This window comes from Charadrius vociferus, unplaced genomic scaffold (genome assembly GCF_000708025.1).
Source record: "Charadrius vociferus isolate BGI_N301 unplaced genomic scaffold, ASM70802v2 scaffold185, whole genome shotgun sequence".
Taxonomy (NCBI): Eukaryota; Metazoa; Chordata; class Aves; order Charadriiformes; family Charadriidae; genus Charadrius; species Charadrius vociferus.
In genome coordinates this window covers 1,293,390-1,311,859 of record NW_009648955.1, presented here as the reverse complement: position 1 = coordinate 1,311,859, position 18,470 = coordinate 1,293,390, and the positions used below count along the sequence as shown (strand labels likewise).

General features: G+C 37.9%; 1 protein-coding gene across 1 annotated transcript in view; it reads left to right on the top strand.

The window, feature by feature from the left end:
* The window catches only part of ELOVL4 (ELOVL fatty acid elongase 4), a 32,138-nt gene that overhangs the window by 3,786 nt on the left and 9,882 nt on the right, over positions 1-18,470 (top strand). The window contains exons 2-4 of the mRNA XM_009887517.1: positions 12,357-12,432; positions 14,356-14,543; positions 17,778-17,858. Of these exons, the coding sequence (XP_009885819.1) occupies positions 12,357-12,432; positions 14,356-14,543; positions 17,778-17,858 (345 nt within the window). The remainder of the gene's footprint in view (positions 1-12,356; positions 12,433-14,355; positions 14,544-17,777; positions 17,859-18,470) is intronic.

The following is an 18,470-nucleotide window of genomic DNA, read 5'->3' as shown; positions in this document are numbered from 1 at the left end:
GGGGGGAGGGGGGGGGGGGGAAGGAACCCCAAAGGACCGTGTATATGATGTCCCTAACTTGAATATTTTTTTTTAATGATGTCACAAGTGTTTAGCATTACATTTTCTTTCTAAAGCTATTCTATTTGGGGTTAGTTTTGTTTTGTTTTTAAATCTTGCTTTTGGGAATAATAACAGTATTCTGTGATATCCCCCCCCCATATCATCAAATACATTTTCAGCCTTGCCTTAATATGTTTTTGCATGTTAATTTGTTGAAAATCTATTCTTGTTCCTCTTCTGCCTTGACTATCTTTTAGACCTCTTTCATGAAAACCCCAAATCCGTTGTAATCGTATATTCACCTGAAAAGGCTGAAGGAGATAATTTAGAAAGCCATAAACTTCAAGGACAGGTAGAAGGGACAAAAACTTGGTCTCAGCAGTCATCAGGAAAAAAAAAGGTGGTCGGGGAAACACTTACTATCAGGAAAGATGATCTAGGAATGCTGTGCCATTATTTCTATAAGGGTATGGGACCAGTAACATGTAATAGGTAGGGCAGGGCTTCCTTCTTTCTCTCTGCTCAGGTAGCTGGTTGGGGTTAGATCTGCCAGGAAGGATTAAGGGTATGATTAGATGACTGAGCAAGTGACTTAAAGGGAGGTTCCAGGCTGAGTCTAGGAGAACTATTACAATGAATAACTTGGGACACAATCCAGGAAAGAAGAATGTGGAAATCTCAAAACATGGGTGAAGTTGACAGTTGTGGAGGGGAGTAGGAGACTGTGGCCGGAAAATCAGATTTGTTAAACTCTATATCAAAAAGATTTATTTTAGAGGAACTAGTTAATTTGAATGTATTGAGCTAAAAACCAGAAGGATTTACTAACTTTGGGTGAGAATGATTGTTCTTGGAGCTCAAAGTTAAAAGGATGCAGGGCATCCCAGGCCATGTGGGATTGCTTTGGAATAGCAACTATTTACAGCTGTTGCAGTTAATAAGATTACAGACTTTTTCCACCACGAGGAAAGGAGAGAGGAGAAAGACGCAAACTTTCACTTTAGTGGTAGGATAGTCTTCTAAGTAGCATCTTGTTCAGGAGCACTGTCAATTGTAGCTTTTATCAGTTGGGTCAGAAATGTAAGGCAATGAGGATGGGAAACACAGGAAACTTACAGCTGCTTGCCTTAAAAGTGATCAGATCGAGCAGGTTCCATGGGAACTCAAATTGCCATAAAAACTTTTGCCAGGAAGATCTTGGGACTAAGTTAAGAATGCAGGAAATCCAGGTTCAGTTTCTTTTTCAGTGCATGGAACAGAACTGGAAGAAAATGCCTTTCTTCCTCTTCTTCTCTCGTTCTTTTCCCCATGTAGACACCAAAGGTGGCTAAAGGATCCTGAATGTTTATGCTTGAGGAAAGTTCATTGAGGTGGTCAGCAGAGCAGTGGAATTGTCCCAAGTGCGAGTAGTACCTTGTTGTATTTGAGGATTTGTGCCAAAGCTGGAGGCAAGAAGAATCTCAATGAAAGTTCTTCAGAGGGTGACAATGGAGCCAGAGAACGAAGAGCAAGAAGAAAGTTCATGAAGTCTGTTTCACAGAAACGAAGAATGTGCTCTTAAGCTTTTGGAGGGCTGGCTGAGCATCAGACTCAGTGAGTTGGCATGATACTTGTCTTGCAGATACAATTTTCTTCTCAAGGGGACAGTTTTTTGATCTGTGGCTGTATAAAACACAAGGATTAGACAGGAAGAAACACACCAGAAACTGGAGAAGCTAGTGTAATTTGGCTTGGCTGTCTTGTGGCAGAAACACAAAGAAAAACCTGTGGCAGAGCAGCACTTGGAGAAGTTGATTACAGAATTAAAGAATGTTAAAAGCTAGATTGTGTGAGTCTACTGTCAATCAAACTGAGCAATAGGAGCATCCCAGTTTACTTGATTCATTTCATTAAGCATTACATTTAACTGCCTGTCAGTGGAGGGAGAGACTTCATTAGTGAAGAAGAAAACAGCTGTCGGTATTGAAGACAATTTGCTGGGTGTTTGAGGGAAATTCCATCCATGTTTCATCACCAGGAGATTTTATCAGATTGTGGAACTCAAAAGACAGATAATCAGAATAAAACAGATACCAAGCACTTTTGGAAATGGAAACATCGCTCAGAAAAGCATGTTACTGAAGTGGAAATGTCTGGTTAGAGATTTTGAATCACCAAGCTTCAAGAACTTGAGCCTGAGGGAGTAGCCTGAAGCAAAGTTGACACCATGGACAAGGAGCTGAGTTGTGAGTGGAAGACTTATCTTATCCTAAGATGAAGGAGGAGGAGGAGTTGTAGGTGATCGCTTGCAGCTGTCAACTCCAGCAAAGGGATGAAACAGAAAAAAGCCTTCAAAGAGCACCAGCAAGAATGTGATAGGAACTTCTGTTTGAACAGTCATCAGCACATTCCAGAAGCAAAAGGAAACACTTGGACAAAATGGCAAGAACATAACTGGACTTTGGAAAGTTCCTTTTAAAGCTGTGTAGATAGCATGTCTTGAAATCTATGGAGGAAATAAGATGTTATGAATACTCTTAAAGCAGATTCCATGGAAAAAGGTCGTGAAACTGCTTTTTACAAAATTTAACCAAGCTTATTGAATGACTTTGGCACCTACTGCAGAAGTCCAAATGACTGGATGTTTGCAGTTGCAGCACACTGTAAATTACTGTTGTGGAGTGCTTGGCAGATCATGTTTCTCAGCTAAGGCTGCATGCCATTAGCGAGGTGCAAATTGACGCGTGGTCCTGGAGCCACATACTGCAATGAGAGGTGAAGAATTCTTGGGCAGTTGAGATATCTGTGGCATGGAGCAGATGCATTCATCTTGGGGACTACACTAGTTACATAAATTGATTGACCATAGTGGTTGAACTGTTGTTCATAGGTATCTGTCTCTAGTTGGAGAAAGTTGACTAGAAGTTGATAATGGTAGTCGTTCTGTATTTATGCTATGCTTGGGGTGAAGAGGCATGTAGCAGGGCTATGGTTATAGCTGTGGAAGACCAGAAGAAGTTGCATTCAAGGCAACTATGATATACTGTCCTGTGCAACCAGGAAAGATTGTCAAAGGCTGCATAAGGACAATTAGTAGAGGAAGGTGTAGGAAACAGGTTGTAGTTCCTTTTAAGGTCTTGTAGATCAGGAGCCATGAGGAGTAGGTGAGGCAAGACTCCACTTTTTCCTCTGCCAGTCCAGACAGGTTTTTGGAGTTACGCGATTCACATGGAAAGGATTAAGGGAGCACTTAGATGAAAGGCTTCAAGCGGACATGGAGAAAACTTTGGGAGGAAGAATTTGCTAGGATGCAAGACTAGGGGTGGGGGGGTAGGCTGTGGTATGTAGTGAAGAGTTTTTTGAGGTAAGGCAAATGGGACTAAATGTGAATGGCATGAAAAACTGGAGCTAAATGAGAGTTCATTTAGCTAAAAAGAATTGGCCATAAAAAGAACAAGAGCTTTGACTTTTAAAGAGAGTTGATATGAGTGGAGTGTGCCTGGAGCACAGAAGTTGGGACAGTGTGCTTTTAAGGGCAAATCTGATCCACAAAGTAGGACTGCTCTGACAAGTAAACTGTTATATGACAGGGCTTTGCTTTTGAAAACGAAGTGGAAGCTACCATTGTATTTCATAAGGAACTCTTGTGTGGGGGACTCTCTGACTGACATCTTTAGGAAGATGTAGATGGAGGGATACATAGTTTCTGAATCTTGTTTATGTGGCAAGTGAGTACGACCATCCTCAATTTTGTCAAGACTCAAGTGCTTCTGACCATATGGACTTCAAGGTCTTACGGCATTTTAAGGACATAAATGAAGGCAGCTCTGAAGTTCAGGCCTGCTGAGACTCAGGTGTCAGCTCAGTGGGTATTTTCAGGACAGCACGCTAGATTGTAGGTTGTAAAGCAATAAGTAGCTCCAAGGCAAGCCTAGAGATGAAGTGAGTGCAACATGCTTTGTATTAACTCCCATTGTGTGTGCTTGGATCTCAAGATAAACATGAGCTAGTTTACCTTTCTCTCATGGAAGGTGAGGGGGAATAAGCTACCTCAATTTGGCTTGCATTTGATGCAAGATAATGGCACGCCTGTGGGCATTACCTGCTCTTGGTTGTGTCAGGTTAACTCGCTTATGTGCCTGCAACTCAACTCCTTTCTTTATGTACTTGAATAATTTCAGTGGTTTGATCCTTAACTCCTGCCCTGGAGTGTTCTCTCTCTCTCTGTGGCATTGTGTCTGCTTGTACCATGAGATTCTTTCCTAGTTTCACTCTGTCCATCCACCTCCCACATATATGCCTCTGTTTCAGCATAATGGTGGACTCTTGGCTATTTGGTTTGTTTCCATCATATTTTCCTATATCTCTTACTGCAGTCTCTCAAAAGTGTCTTCTTCCTGCTCTTGTATATGTTATGCATCAGTTTGCATGCTTGACCATGCTGCTTTTCTATCTTTTTTTCTTTTTTCTCTGCTTATAGATGTAATTTCCTTGTTTCCCTCTCTCAGTTATAGCAAGTGTGAGAGATTGTTTTATTGCTTTCTAAATGCTTACAGAATGTTGCTGGAAGAAGGGAATTTATAACCCATGTCTTTCACCATTTCTGCTGAGCCAGTAGATCTTATCTCCCTAGATAAGATTTTATGTCCTATTTCCAGAGCATCATTTAACACCTTGTTTCTAAATGGTTTAAGATACTCTAAAGAGGAAAAAATAGGAAAGACAGGTGCTGAATTGAATAGCTGGGCTGTAAATAGGTGACTTCATAACCATGTTTTCTGGGTTTGCATTTAATATTTAGTGGTTTACCAGGACAGATATGACCAATAAAAATACTTACACATAGAGTACCCCAAAGTACTTTCACATTTAGGTCAGATTTTCTTCTACTTTGTCTAATCTCAGTTTCAGTGATCCATGAATTTTTGAACAAGAGTGAGAAAGTATTGCAGAAACTGTTAGAGAAACTTAGATTTGGGGGCCGTATGTTACCGTGAAAGGTAACATGAATGTAGAAGTAAAGAGACTTAGTTGTAGCAGACATTTGGGTATGGCATTATCTGGCTGCCAGGCTATATATATCAAGCTGATGATTTTGCTACTGTATATTTAGTGAGTGAAAGATTCAGACACTGATCATTCATCTGCTCATCTTTGGGTACAAGAACATTTTCTTGCCAAGATCACATTTTGAAAATCAGCATTTCAAAATTAGTCGTCTTTTTTTTTGTTTCAGGGTTGTTCCTCCCCCCTTCCCCTAGATTTGTCATTTTTGCTGATTTCAAGGGCATGTTGAGGAAATAAGTTCTAAATGTTTTGTAGTGTTATTTTTCTTTGGAAGCTTTGACTGATGTACATGTGTTAGGCTAACAGCAGACCTAATGTACCTCACAACTGTAAATTTTACTTCTGCCCCTGGACTTTGAAGATAAGAGCTAATATATTTCCATAACTCATTGTGCAGTTTTTACTCAAAACAGAATTCCCACCTCATTCATCCCTCTGTAAACCTAACTGATTACCAGCATCCTCATGCTGATGCAAACAGAAAACCCAGGTAGTTTATCAAAGAGATTTCTGTGCAGCTCCTTGCAAATGTTCTCCTGTAGCTTTCTGGTATTATTTTTAGGTAGACTTCACTTGCCATTAGTTTTCATGCATGTTCAATCACTGCATCTAGGAGTCTCTAAGCGTTCATCTGCAACACAAAATCATTCTGTTACGAGAGCAACATTAGTTGTTTACGTTTGCTGTGTAGTTAAGCATCAGTATTCTTCCGCTGTGTTAGCACGTTAGCGGACATACATCAGTGCTGAATTTACTATCCCGTGTATGCTGAGTATGTAACACATGTCTCTCTACAGTGGATAAGGCCTTGCAGAGTTATTATTAAACTGTTATTAATAATCCTTCACTTTTTTCAAGGATGCTAGCTTCTAACTGAAGGAATCCAATAAAACTGTGTACGGAGAAGATTTGTTCTATGATCATCCCCTTCAGCATTATGAAACCCTGAATCATGCTAGATGGGCCAATAGTCTAATCTGTTATTGCAACATCAAAAGTGCATGAATCCTGTGTTTGTATTACTGTTTACTGATACCCCTACAACTATTTTCATAATACCAAAACCCACCGCTTTTGTGTGAAGTAGACATCTGCATTCTGAGCTTTCCGAAGTACAGTTTTGGCTCAGACCAGAGAAGTCCGAATAAAATTTTCAATAAAGAAAATGCCGTAGAAGGAAATTTTGTTGAAGTGTGTTTTGTGCAGCACGTTTATTTCTTTCGAAATACAGAGGCATGGGCTGGATCATAGGGTTGTGCAACTAGTTCATAAAATCGCATCCAGTGGGTTGGTTGGGGTTGTGGGTTTTTTTGTTGTTTTTTTCATCTGTTTACTCCATAACTTGTAACATTTATTAAAAGGCATGCAGATATCACTGCACTGGGAATACATCTTGCTTTTATGATGTTCAGGAAAGTAAGATTTGACAAACGGAAGAATGCTACGTGCCTCAAGGGCTTACTATCTTGCAAATCTTGTGTAAGCTTCAATGAGGATTATATTTTTATTATTCCTTGAAGCAGAGTGTTTGCGCTGTCCTCATGAATAATCATAGTCAATGGAGGAGGTAAATCAAAAATAATTTGAACAAGGCAATCTCTTAGACTTGAAAATCCTGAGATTTGATGTTGAATTGATATGGCTCCTGATCTTCATAATCATTCCGTTATTATCCTTGTCTTGAAACAAGTGTATCCTGTAATTGCTGTGTACAGGCACAAAGACAATGTGATATTAGTGATTGAATGATGGGAGTTCCAAGAAGACTTGAATGCTAGTTAGAATAATGAGAATACCAGTTAAAATACATCTGACCTTTTAACAACAAATTGGGATTAAGCATTCCTGTTACTTTAATGGAAGTTTATGAAACGCATACATATTACACAGGTGTTCATTAGCTGCAGGAGGTGTTCTTAGTTGTGTGGTATTTTGATTTTATGTTGCTGTACATAGCTTTAAAGAAGACTTAACAGTCAATTACAAAGCCTTGACATTTAAAACAAAGCCACAGCTGATTATAGGCAGTACCTGTTAGTCTTGTCTCTAGTCTGTTTGGTTTTGGGGCAGGCATCTCTCATTTCTGAGTGCAATGGGATTTGTACAGCTTTGTCTGCAAACTTTTAAAAAATCTGTGGGGTTTGTTGGTTTATTTTTCAGAGTATATGCTTTCATTATTCATTGTTCTTGAAACTGAATATATTTATTCTTGCATTTTAGCTTGATGTTTCATAGCTTGTTAGAACAACAAAGCTTTGCCACAAAATTTTGGTGTCTCTTGTTCTCTGTCCAAACAAATTAGTTTGTTCTTGGCTAGATAAAGCTTGAGGATAGACCAAAATACTTAATTCAGATATTTCTGTTCATTCTTGAAAATCAAAGTAAGCATATTTTCTCTGTACTGTTCTGTATTTAAAAAAAATCACTTAGGCCAGTTGTACTTTTTTTGTGCCAGGTTTTGGGAACCTTTGTCCATATAGCATCATGCGCAGGTCATCCTTAGCTTTACCAGTAACATACTCGCCTTCTTTTTTTTTTTTTTTTTCCCTCTCAATCATAACCACCCCTGATGCTATGATGTTATTGTGGTGATTCTTCTGTGAGGGAAAGTGGCGGGGACTTGATTGGTATAGTAAATTTTCCCTCTCAAACAGGTGCAAGGCAGATTTAAATGTTTGTAAAGTATCCAGGGAAGACCTATGAAAATGACTAAGGGACTGGAATATATGCCTTCAGGTGAATTAAATAAGATGTTTCTTTAAATAAGATAAAATTTTAAAAAAAAGGCAGCTACTGATTGGCCTGATAACTGCTTATACCTACCCAAATGAGGAGAAAAAAAAATATCGATAAAAGATGGATGGGTCTTCAGTCTAGCAGAGAAAGGTATCACAAATTGAGTTTAATCCTAATTCCTTTGGATGTAAGGAGCAAATTTATGCAGTGGGCCTAGTTAACATTTTACGGCAAGCTGTTACGCGTTCTGGGTTCTCTGCCTCTGAAACAACCTATCCTATGGTAAAATGGGAAATTCTTCTAAGGAAGATCTTTTATCTAAAACATGCATTAAAGGAAGTTTCATGGTTTTTGTTTTGTAGATTATACTAGATTGCAGTGTTCCTGAGTTAGGTAAAGGTATCTTTGACCATGTCAGACTCAGAAATACCTGTAGTGCCAGAACACTGCAGACGTTACCAAACATAAAAGGTGAGATAAAGTGAGAAAGAAGCATAAACTGGATATTCCTTGTGTCCCAATCCTTTTGCTTTCCTGCAACAATCTGTCAGCACAGTCCCTTCTAGGAGGACGTAGACTTTTTTTCTCATTGAAACAGGAATGAGGCAGTAGACATGTTATTTTAGTTCATACACTAGCTTCAATCCTCTATCATAGGATTTCTTATAAAGAAACTTGATAAACTGAGAAAATTCAGGATTAGAATGCAATGTGTGCAATGACTAATCAACATCAAAGCAGACAAGTTAATTCAAGCACTGGAAACATTTAAAAGAATCATTCATTTTGGGCCATATAAACTTCTCTATTAAAATTATAATAAATAGAAAATTTTAACTTTTGTAGGTATTCAGTCCAAAGATACGTGGACTCTCAGTTTTGGCTCTGCAATGGTACTTCTCTAAAAGTCTTCAGTCTCAAGTTGTGCAGCCTTAGTTACTCATGTACTGTTTTAAAGGCTGAGTTTATAGCTTCCATTTGTACATTCTGAGGTTTTAGTCAAAGACTTGAGCTTTTCTCTTGGAATCTCTACAAACTGGTAACAGTAAATGTACTTTCAAGTGATTCTGATTCATTATTCTCTTTAGTTTAAAAGGCTAGTGTCTAATCATGTAGAGGCTTATTCAAGTTTACTTTCAACTGAGCCAGTCTGCAGTGGTTGTATAGCCACAGTGGACCTTAGATTCACTTGTAAATATTTACAGGACTGACCCAGTATTTCTCATACAAATGCAGAAAGAGAAGTATGTTATGTAGAATGGTAATCCATAACCAGAAAGAAAAGGAAGAGAAGGGGAGCACTAAAATACTGCAAAGGAGTTTACTGTGAAAGCTTTGTAAATGTTTTAAGATGCGTGAAGTTATGTTTCTCACACGTTTACAAAATGAAAACACATACCATATAAGAAATATCCTTCAGTTATAGTGCAGCAGAGCTAATAAGATGTGTGAAATTCTTAGATAATTAAAACAGCATAGTTCATAGAACAATACTCCAGTTAGATAATACTGGTTTGCCTTCCTTATATAGTGGAATTGAGATTGGGCTTTGAGAGGACTTCTTGTTAAAATAAATGTTGTGATGTGCAGAGAGCTGTCACTGTTAAGAGCCTCTTTTAAGCAGTCACCATCATTTCTGCAGTGTCTTTAGAAATGTAATTGGACAGATGGATGTGCTGGATTGGCACTGTAAGTGTCTTTGCGCTGAGAATAGTATCAATAGCTATTAATAACTTTGAAAGACTCTCCAGATAAATTAGTGAGTGGTGACCTTATAACTAAGGAATACATATGTTAAAGTAAAAATGAAGACTTACAAAGTATTGATTTTTGAATCTAATATGAATGCAGAGAATTTCAAAAATCATGTATTTTAGTTAGGTAATATTTTCAGTAAAACTAATATTAAAAGCAGAGATAGCCACCGTTGTACTGTTTCAACGTTTCTCCTGATGAATGTAGGAGCAACTTTGCTATGCATTTCTTCGCTTCTTTTAAAGTTTGTACTTCTTGAGGAAAGAAAAAAAATTGATCATAGGCTCAGTGAAATGCAGTAAATTTAACCATCTAAAATCCTTTCTATCGGAAAGGGAATGTTGCACCACATTTAACAGAAGTATTTGCATATTAAAACACTTAACAGTATGTTTCACAGAAGATTGTTGTGATTTTTAACTCTAGATCACCATCAGTGCAGCCTTACTTAGTGAAGTTCATCTTCATTTGCCTTCCATATTTCGATATAGGTTAATTATGTCCTCTTTGGACATTACTGGGTAGGATATTCAGTACTTTTCACTGGTCTTGCTCTTGTTCTTGCTTTGGAGGAAGAAATCAGAGAGTTTTAAGTGTGTATTTCCTGTTAATTGCCCCACATAAAGAATTAAATTCTGCAAGGGTAGGTGCCCTAGGGCAATTTCAATTATTTTTTTATATATATATATAAAATATATATGTTCTTCTATTTCTTGTCTTATCTTTACAATGTGAAACCTTAAAATGCTTATACGCAAAATGACAGGAAAACCTTGTGTCTATCAATATTTCATATTCTTTCTTTACATAACAGTAATTTTCTATCAGGAGTATGTTAGCAGATGCCTATTTTACTCTGGATTCTTCTTTACGATTAAGTGCAACTTTAAATGTTTGTTCTGAAACTTCTCCCACCTCACAAAAAAGGCACTGTACTATACGCTGGGCCTTCACGACAGACATTTTATTTGTGATGGAATTAGAATCTGGGTCTTAGGATTTGAAAGACAAATGCATTAATCCCCTGAAAGATTCAGTCAGTCTCTGTCAATTCTAATCAGGTAAAGGCATTGGTCATTTTGCTTCAAAGCAGTTGGAGGGATTTTTTAATTCAGGGAGCTAGCCTTTTTCTTTCAAGCTTATTTCATCTTTCAGGTAATAATGTACCTATTGTGCGTGAAGTACTGCGGGATTTAATACACTCATATGTCCCCTTAAGCTATCTCAGTTGTCGGTAGTTTGCAGAAATCATTTGTGGTCATCAGCACCAGCTAGTAAGTAGGACACAAAATTATACTGGTTTTGCTGAAATGGAGTGGGGGGTGGAAAGGAGGAGAGTGTTGGAGTAGCTTGGGAGGTTTGTCACTTAAGTAGATGACTTAAGACAGTGAATTCATCTTTGTTTGAAAATGGGTATCTGAAAAGAAGTTTGGAACAAGGGTGTGCATGTAACTCTGTTTTCTTTGTAGAACACGGACAAGCAGGCTTGTCTGGTAAACTGAAATTAAATTGGTTTTGTAATACATTCTGTGCAACAAGAATGGTGCGTGGAGCTGATTTAAAACTGAACAAATTTGCATTATCCAGGCAAGATCTTGTGATGAACAAGTTTCTAAATCTAGCAAGTTCTGGGATGAATAGTAGCATGTTTTCTGATGCCACAGGATCAGTAAAAAAACCCAAAAATCATATGCAGAGTCTCCTAAGTGCCCTTAAAATAAATGCAAGGTGGTGTTCTTAGTTAGCACAGTAGGAAGTAGAATAAACTTTTTGACTGTTGATATGCTTCTGTTTTGGCCAGGATGTACTGCAGAACTGAATTGCTTACTGTATTGCCTCTCATACAGACATTTTGTGGTCAAAGAGTAATTAATTGTCCTAGGAGAGGTCAGGCCCCCAAAATCCAAATCAGATAGATTCACTGGGCAGTGTGTTAATGCAGTCTGTATCAGCAAGCTGTGATTTTCTTGCAAATACTTTAAGACTTGTCTTTGAGATGTGGTGGCTTGCTGTCCAAAAACCCTGTGCAGAGGGAAAGTAACAGGCTGAAAATATGATACAGGTATGGAACTGTAATGGCAGTTGCACAGGTACTCTTGTTGTTGTCAAAGTTAATTAAATGTATCTCTTGGTTTTCTCCAGTTAAGTTCTTCAATTTGTAGTACTTGTGGAAAGTAGGTGAAAATTGTTTACAGTGCTGATGAACCGTGAGGGAAAGCCCGCTTGGAACTGGGTTTTCATAAAAGTTGTCCATTTGTCTTTCCTTTCACCCTCTAGTGAATCCTCATTCTTCCCCCTAGAAATCTTTGTCTCCTTTCACAAAAAGAAATATGGAATAAGTTATGGTTTCCTATTTCCAGTAGTGAGTGGTAACGTTCAGCTCATGGGTAAAATTCAAATCTCTTCCTTTTTCATTTTTTGTATTGTCACTTTAGCGTTCAGGATACCATGAAACTCTGGATTAGAAAACAGAAGACAGAGTCTGCAGTATGCCATTGCCTCTTTATATTGCTTAGTGTGAGAAGGCTGGGAAAGCAACTGGGTCTCTTGCCTCACTTGCTCTTAACTCTTTGCACACTGCGGTGTTTGAAGTGAGATGTGGATTTGATTGAAGTATGTCACACATAGGCTGTTCTCGGAGCTGTCTCTTAATTAAGAAGTGACAGCTTTCTTCTTGCTTGGTGGAGACAAGTCTTTGGCCATTAGTTTGTATCAGGTGGATGATGAGGTTCTTCATTTCTCTTTTAAATGGTGTTATCTTTTATTTTTAAATTCAGATTGGTAGAGCAATTGCTAAAAGCAAGCAGGAACTGAAGTGTAAGGGCGATAACGGTGTGATTTCAGCTTCAATAGGTAGCATTCTGTGAGGTCTAGAAAATGGGGCTGTTCCTTTACATCCCAAGATGCTATACTGTACTATAAAGCAATCGTTCTTGTGTTTTACAGAGAGTATATTATATTGTAATAGAAGTGTCTGTTCCAGGGACTTGCTGAAAAGTAAGAGGTAACTAACTTTCTTCTCTCACTTTCTTCAGTTCTGTTTCACTGCCTGTGTTTCTACAGCCAATCTACCTGATTTTTTTTTTGCCACCCCTCCCTGTACTCCTTGCCCTATCTTGCCCTTAGCTTCTGTTGGTGGCTGTGGTCACAAGGCGGACTCCTGTCATTCTGGCAGCATCAGCCTTGCTGGAGATTGCTGTGCATTAGGATGACTTTCTCTTCTGGTATTAACAGCTACAGTGGAAGCAGCTAGGCTGGTTTCTTTCTCTTTTTTTCCACTTCTTTTTAGGTCTCCTAGCATCTTACTTGCAATGTGCAGATCAAGTATTGTTAAATCAACAAGAAGCAAGAAGAATCAGTGCCATGCACACTGTCTTTCTGCAGATTACAATATGTTGTTTATTAGAAACAGAGGGTCTCATGAAATCTGCTCCTAAAATGAGGTTCTAATTTATGATCTTAAGGGCAACCAAAGGAAATGAGAAAGAAATGGAGGACGAGTAACAGCAGTGCTGTTCTGTACTTTCCCCATTGCACGAGAGTTCCTCGTTTTGTAGATAAGAAGGGTTTTCTAATTTACCTGTTAGTATGCCTAGGATCAGGAATTAATTTATGGTATAGAGGTTTTCTTTTTCCACTGTCTCATGAAGAAAAACAGTTCTGTATTGAAACTTGTCCTCTAGGTAGGTCTGTGGGCAACTGCATTGCTATTTGTGAGTTTGCCCACAAATGACTGGCAGGTGTTTTAGATGTCTGAGCTTCCCAAGGATCCCTGTGGTGTGATTTCCACCTGAACTCCAACTGGCCTAAACATCGGGAAAATAATCCAGTTAGTATCGTAGAGCTGTGCAAGTATCTGAAGTATTGAAAGTTATGGAATAGTTACCTTTTCTCTTGCTGTGAATAGAGATTAGCCTTCCAGGGGCTGGGGGTAGTCGGGGGAGTAACACAGAGTAAGGAAGTGTTGCTGTAGTCTCTCTCTTCCCTTCTCTGTAGTAGACCTGTCTTCTAATCCTAGATGTCACTGGTTCATCAGGCTAAGAGTGCTTTTTTGATACAGATCCAGAACTTAATATAGTATATTCTGGGCCCTAGAGTATATGTAACTCTGGATCTTATGAGTGGCTGAAGGACACTGTAAATAAAACCTTTGTCTCCCATATGGCAGCACAGATTATTACTCTGCTAGAACCATCCCTTTAAACTCTTTTATTTAGTTGTTTTCCAGTAACTTTGTTAGTATTCTGTCTGAAACATATGAGACCTGCATCAAATAGCAAAGGTACTTGGTTAGCATCATACAACCTGTATAAAATTAATTGCAGGTTTTTTAGTGCCTAATTTTTAACTGGTAAAGGTTATTAATTTTATCAGTATTTTGCCAAATTTGTGTATCTTTCATTTGCAGTGGTGTTGAATATTTGGTTATGTTGCTGCTGCAGTCACTCTTCTTCATAAGCAAAATTGGTTTTGGGGGGATTAGTGGGTTGGGTTTGGGCTCATGTGATTCTGTTTGCTTTATTGTTTTGGATTGTAGACTGGACAATAGAATTTGCATGACATAATGAGTCTCTGTGTGAGGTAATGTGATATAGTGGGTTTTTTAAAACTATTTTCTTTAACCTTCCTAGGAAGAATGAATGTATTGTGTTTCTACTATCTGACGCAGCTATTCCAGGAGAGAATAATGCTTAACGAATGCAATGCTTAAAATGATGATGAAAGATATTTTGTTCGGACCTTGTTGACTCCTTCTGTTTGCTTCACCCCCCCTAGACAAACGTGTTGATGATTGGCCCTTGATGCAGTCTCCATTTCCAACACTGACTATAAGCACTATTTATCTCCTCACTGTCTGGCTGGGCCCCAAATGGATGAAGACAAGAGAGCCCTTCCAGTTACGTTTCCTGTTGGTTGTTTACAACTTTGGAATGGTTCTACTCAACTTCTTCATTTTCAAAGAGGTGTGTATGCCCTCTCGCAGGTGGGAATTCCTATTTAAGTCTGAGGGTGTCTACAGATTGCAAAATGCAAATGTTCTTACATATTTGTGATGTCTGTAGAGGGCAAATGTTTTTCACAAACTTTTAAAGCCGAGTTTGCCTTTGTGACTATTTCAGTTGCTAGGTACGTTCTGTTTGGGAATAAATGCACTAAATGAGCCTATAGAGAGAATTTGTGTATTAGCTATTCTAAGTTCTAGATTTATGTTAGTGGACGCATTAACTAAAATCCATAGAGATTTAACACTTGTAACTGATATTATTATTTTTTTTTTTTAATAATCCTAAAGGGTGTCAGAACGTGTCTTGTTAGAAATTGAGCTGTTTGGTGCCTTCAGTGTGTTTACCATTTTTAGAAATTCCGGTGTCCATTTTCTGTAGTGAGAAAAAGTATCTTGTCTGTAAGGTATCTTTTAGAATAAGAATAAAAATGAAATTAATTATATCTTTAAATAAAAATAAAAGGATACAGTCTTTTAATATTTGGTTTGCAACATTCTGAGTGTATTAATGTTAATAAATTTCAGTGTTGCTGCATTTCTCCTTTGTTAGGTTTTCTGTACAGAGGAAATGACTAGTAACAAAGCAGTGGATCAGCTTTTTAGCAGTAGCTAAGTGGGATTACTTAACAGTTTGGTAATCATTATTGAAGGATAGCTGTCCAGAATATAGCTGATGCTAAGGAGTAGTTTATGCTACTGTGGCTTTGCTTATGTGGATTGAGAGTCTTCTTCCTGGAAGATCTCGGATCATGAATTTGCAAAATCTGTTTCCAGAAGTAAGCAAATAAGCAGACCAGTTAAAATTACAGCATTGCAGAATTCTCTCGCTGGTCTGTAATTTGCCAGGAAAGCATTGCATATCTGATGATGATTTGCATATTGACCCTTCCCCAGAGCTTCTATAATAAAATTGTTAACTGATTTCAGCCTTTTTTTAATACATGGTTCAGTTAAATTTTAGCCATCACACTTCAGTTGTCATTTTACCTAGTTTCCTTGTGCTATTCAACTAAGTAATAAATTCTATTGTACCTGTAGTATTTTAATGCTGACACCCAAGAGTAGTTGTGGGAATGGATGAAATCCAGTCATCTTGGCAGCTTAAACCTGAAACTTCTCAAAACGAATCCTGCAGTGGTTTTGCCATGTCTGTCTTTTTCCTGTATTCTGTTAAATCGGTTTGTTTTATCCATAAACTCAATTATACCAGGCTTGTGCTTAATTAATTTTCAAACCTATGCTCCTTATGGGATAGCACATGTGTTTGCATGGCGTTTCAAAGTCACTGAATTTACATAAAACTGAATGGGACTGCAAATACACATTTGCTGCTGATAGGCTGAAAACTCATAATTTTAGACACAGACAGAGGTTGTAGTTTCCTGCTATTTCAAATGATAGGTTGTTATTCAATGGATGTTAAGGCTATGGATACAACATTTACAGGAAGCGTCTTTTCTTCATCTTGGAGACCGATTGGAGGAAGGTGTTGAAGTTTCAATTGTTCCTTTTAACCAATCAACTCCTGCTTCAGTCTACGTGAGGTTTACAATACCAGTGTGCCACTGTTGTAATTTGCATGAGTAGTGTAATTGTTATGGGTAAAATGATACAATTTGTATTTTATGAATGACTGTAAAGTTTCCAGGTATTGCTGAGGACAGAAATTGAATGTGATATGCCTTTAAATGTTATTTAAATAATCATCTTGATGGCAAGCTGTATTGTTCATCTGTGATAACTTACGTTAAAATGGTAAGTCCATAAAGCACTACTAGGTTGTCTAGTACAAGACTTACGTCTGTTGAATTCCAGATTCAGATTCAAATCAGGAGCAAATTTTGCTTAGAAGATGCAGAAGTCCCAGACATGTTTACCCTATTTTGCCACAGAATCTTGTATTTCTTATTCTGCTTTGAGGCAGTCTGATGGAGTCAATCTACCGCCTTTTGCCAAGATAACCTTGGTCAAATTACCCAGTAGGTCACAGTAGAGATTGGTTAGTCTCTGTACATGTCGACTAAACTATTCCCTGCTGTTCTCTAATATTATCAGATGTGCTTGTGGGGGACCACACTGGAAAGCAGTAGTATTACAGCAGTTTGTAAATCGACTTGGATGATGCAGAAGTAGTTCAATTACTTAGGATCATTTCTGTGGACAGTTCTTCCTTTCGCTTCCCTCCTTAACAGACATGTGCAGCAAATAAGTCCAGAGTTTCAAAAAGTTTTGTATGTTAGTTTTATTTGGATAACACTTTTCTATGCATCTGTCTGCACTCTTAGTGCTGTGTGCAAGTTGAGATACCAAAATAAACTCCAGTTCAGTCTAAATGAGCTAAAAGTCAGGTTAGTAGTAAGAATAGTCAGTGCCTACCAGTGTTTATTTTGGGCACCTTTTTGTATCACCCTTCTTTACTTTTACAGGTTATGTCTGCTCCACTGCTGTCTTTTTTTATCCTTAACATGGTGTGATTACCTGGCTTTAAACAATCTTGGATCATAACATTTATGAATGTCAAGATTAGAAGTATTACTTGACCCTTGTAGAGCTCTAGGCAAGTGTTGTCCTTTCCAATGGGACCTTGCTCAAAAGTCAAGTTTATCTTCTCCTGTTCAGGTTATTGCAACATGCTTTATTTGGAGTGGCCCTACAGGAGCACTTCATGTGCTATAGGCTGTTTCTGTTGGCACAAAGCAGGGAACTTTTCTTCATCCAGTTTTTCTCAATGTGTTTTATAGTGCTCAGCATTGGCTGTTCAGTTGGGGTTTTTTTCTGGATTTTGATTGGAATAGTGTTTTAAGAACAGTAGGTATTAGAACGTTTAAGAATAGTAGGTATTGCTGTCTCCGAAGCTAGAGCTGTCAGAGGGAATACTTATGTTTGAATAGCTTAAGGTTATACTGGAATTCTTACTAATTTGTACAGGGCTCTAATTATCTGGGCAGATACATGCAGGGCAAAAAAAAAATAGTATTTTCTTTTTAATTTACAAGAAAAAAATAGGTACTGTGTAACCACAGGTTGTTAGAACTAGATATTGGCTTTCTTCAATAATATTCTCAGGATTGGTAAGGATATTTTAAATATTTCTGCTCAGGTAAGTTTGATGTAGCAAGAAATCTACTGATGATTGTTATGAACGTGTTTTATGTAGCATCTTTCCCCTCATGTATGACTTTAATATTTTCAGCTGTTTTTGTCATCAAGAGCTCGAGGGTACAGCTATGTCTGCCAGACTGTGGATTATTCAGATAATGTTTATGAAGTTAGGGTGAGTATTTCTTTTTTGTATTTGTATATGAACATGTGTAATACATAGCACTACATGATGGTTTAAGTCTTGTCTGAAAATAGTGTTTCCAAAGTTCTGCTGTCAGCCATGACTGTATCCCATTATATTCTCACAGATCGCTTCAGGTTTGACTACATTGCACATAGCAGGTTTAATCAAAATGCATCAGTGTATTTGCATTAACTTTCATCTGACTGCTACAACTAAGGGTAGTCTTAAATATGCTATCCTTGGCTTCATCCGCGGTTGTACAATCCAGGATAAACTGTATATACATACTTTGGTTCCTAGACCTTGCTGAAGTTTATGATACCAGGGTAACCTCAGTAAAGGTGTAGTGTTCTCGCTAGATCAAAGCAAGATTTGTCAGCATATACTGTGGTTGGACTTCACTTATACTGGTGAGGCAACTTTTTGTTTCCTTTACCCACATTTGGCTTCATGAGGTCTTGCTGGTTTCTGGCAAATGTATTATCAGTACATTTCATTGTAGAAGCTTAGGTTTCACAAGTGTATTTTTTGGAAAGCATTCAAATTAAAGTCAAAGTGCAGATGCTTGTTAATTTCTGTAACACTGTTGATTAGCTCATA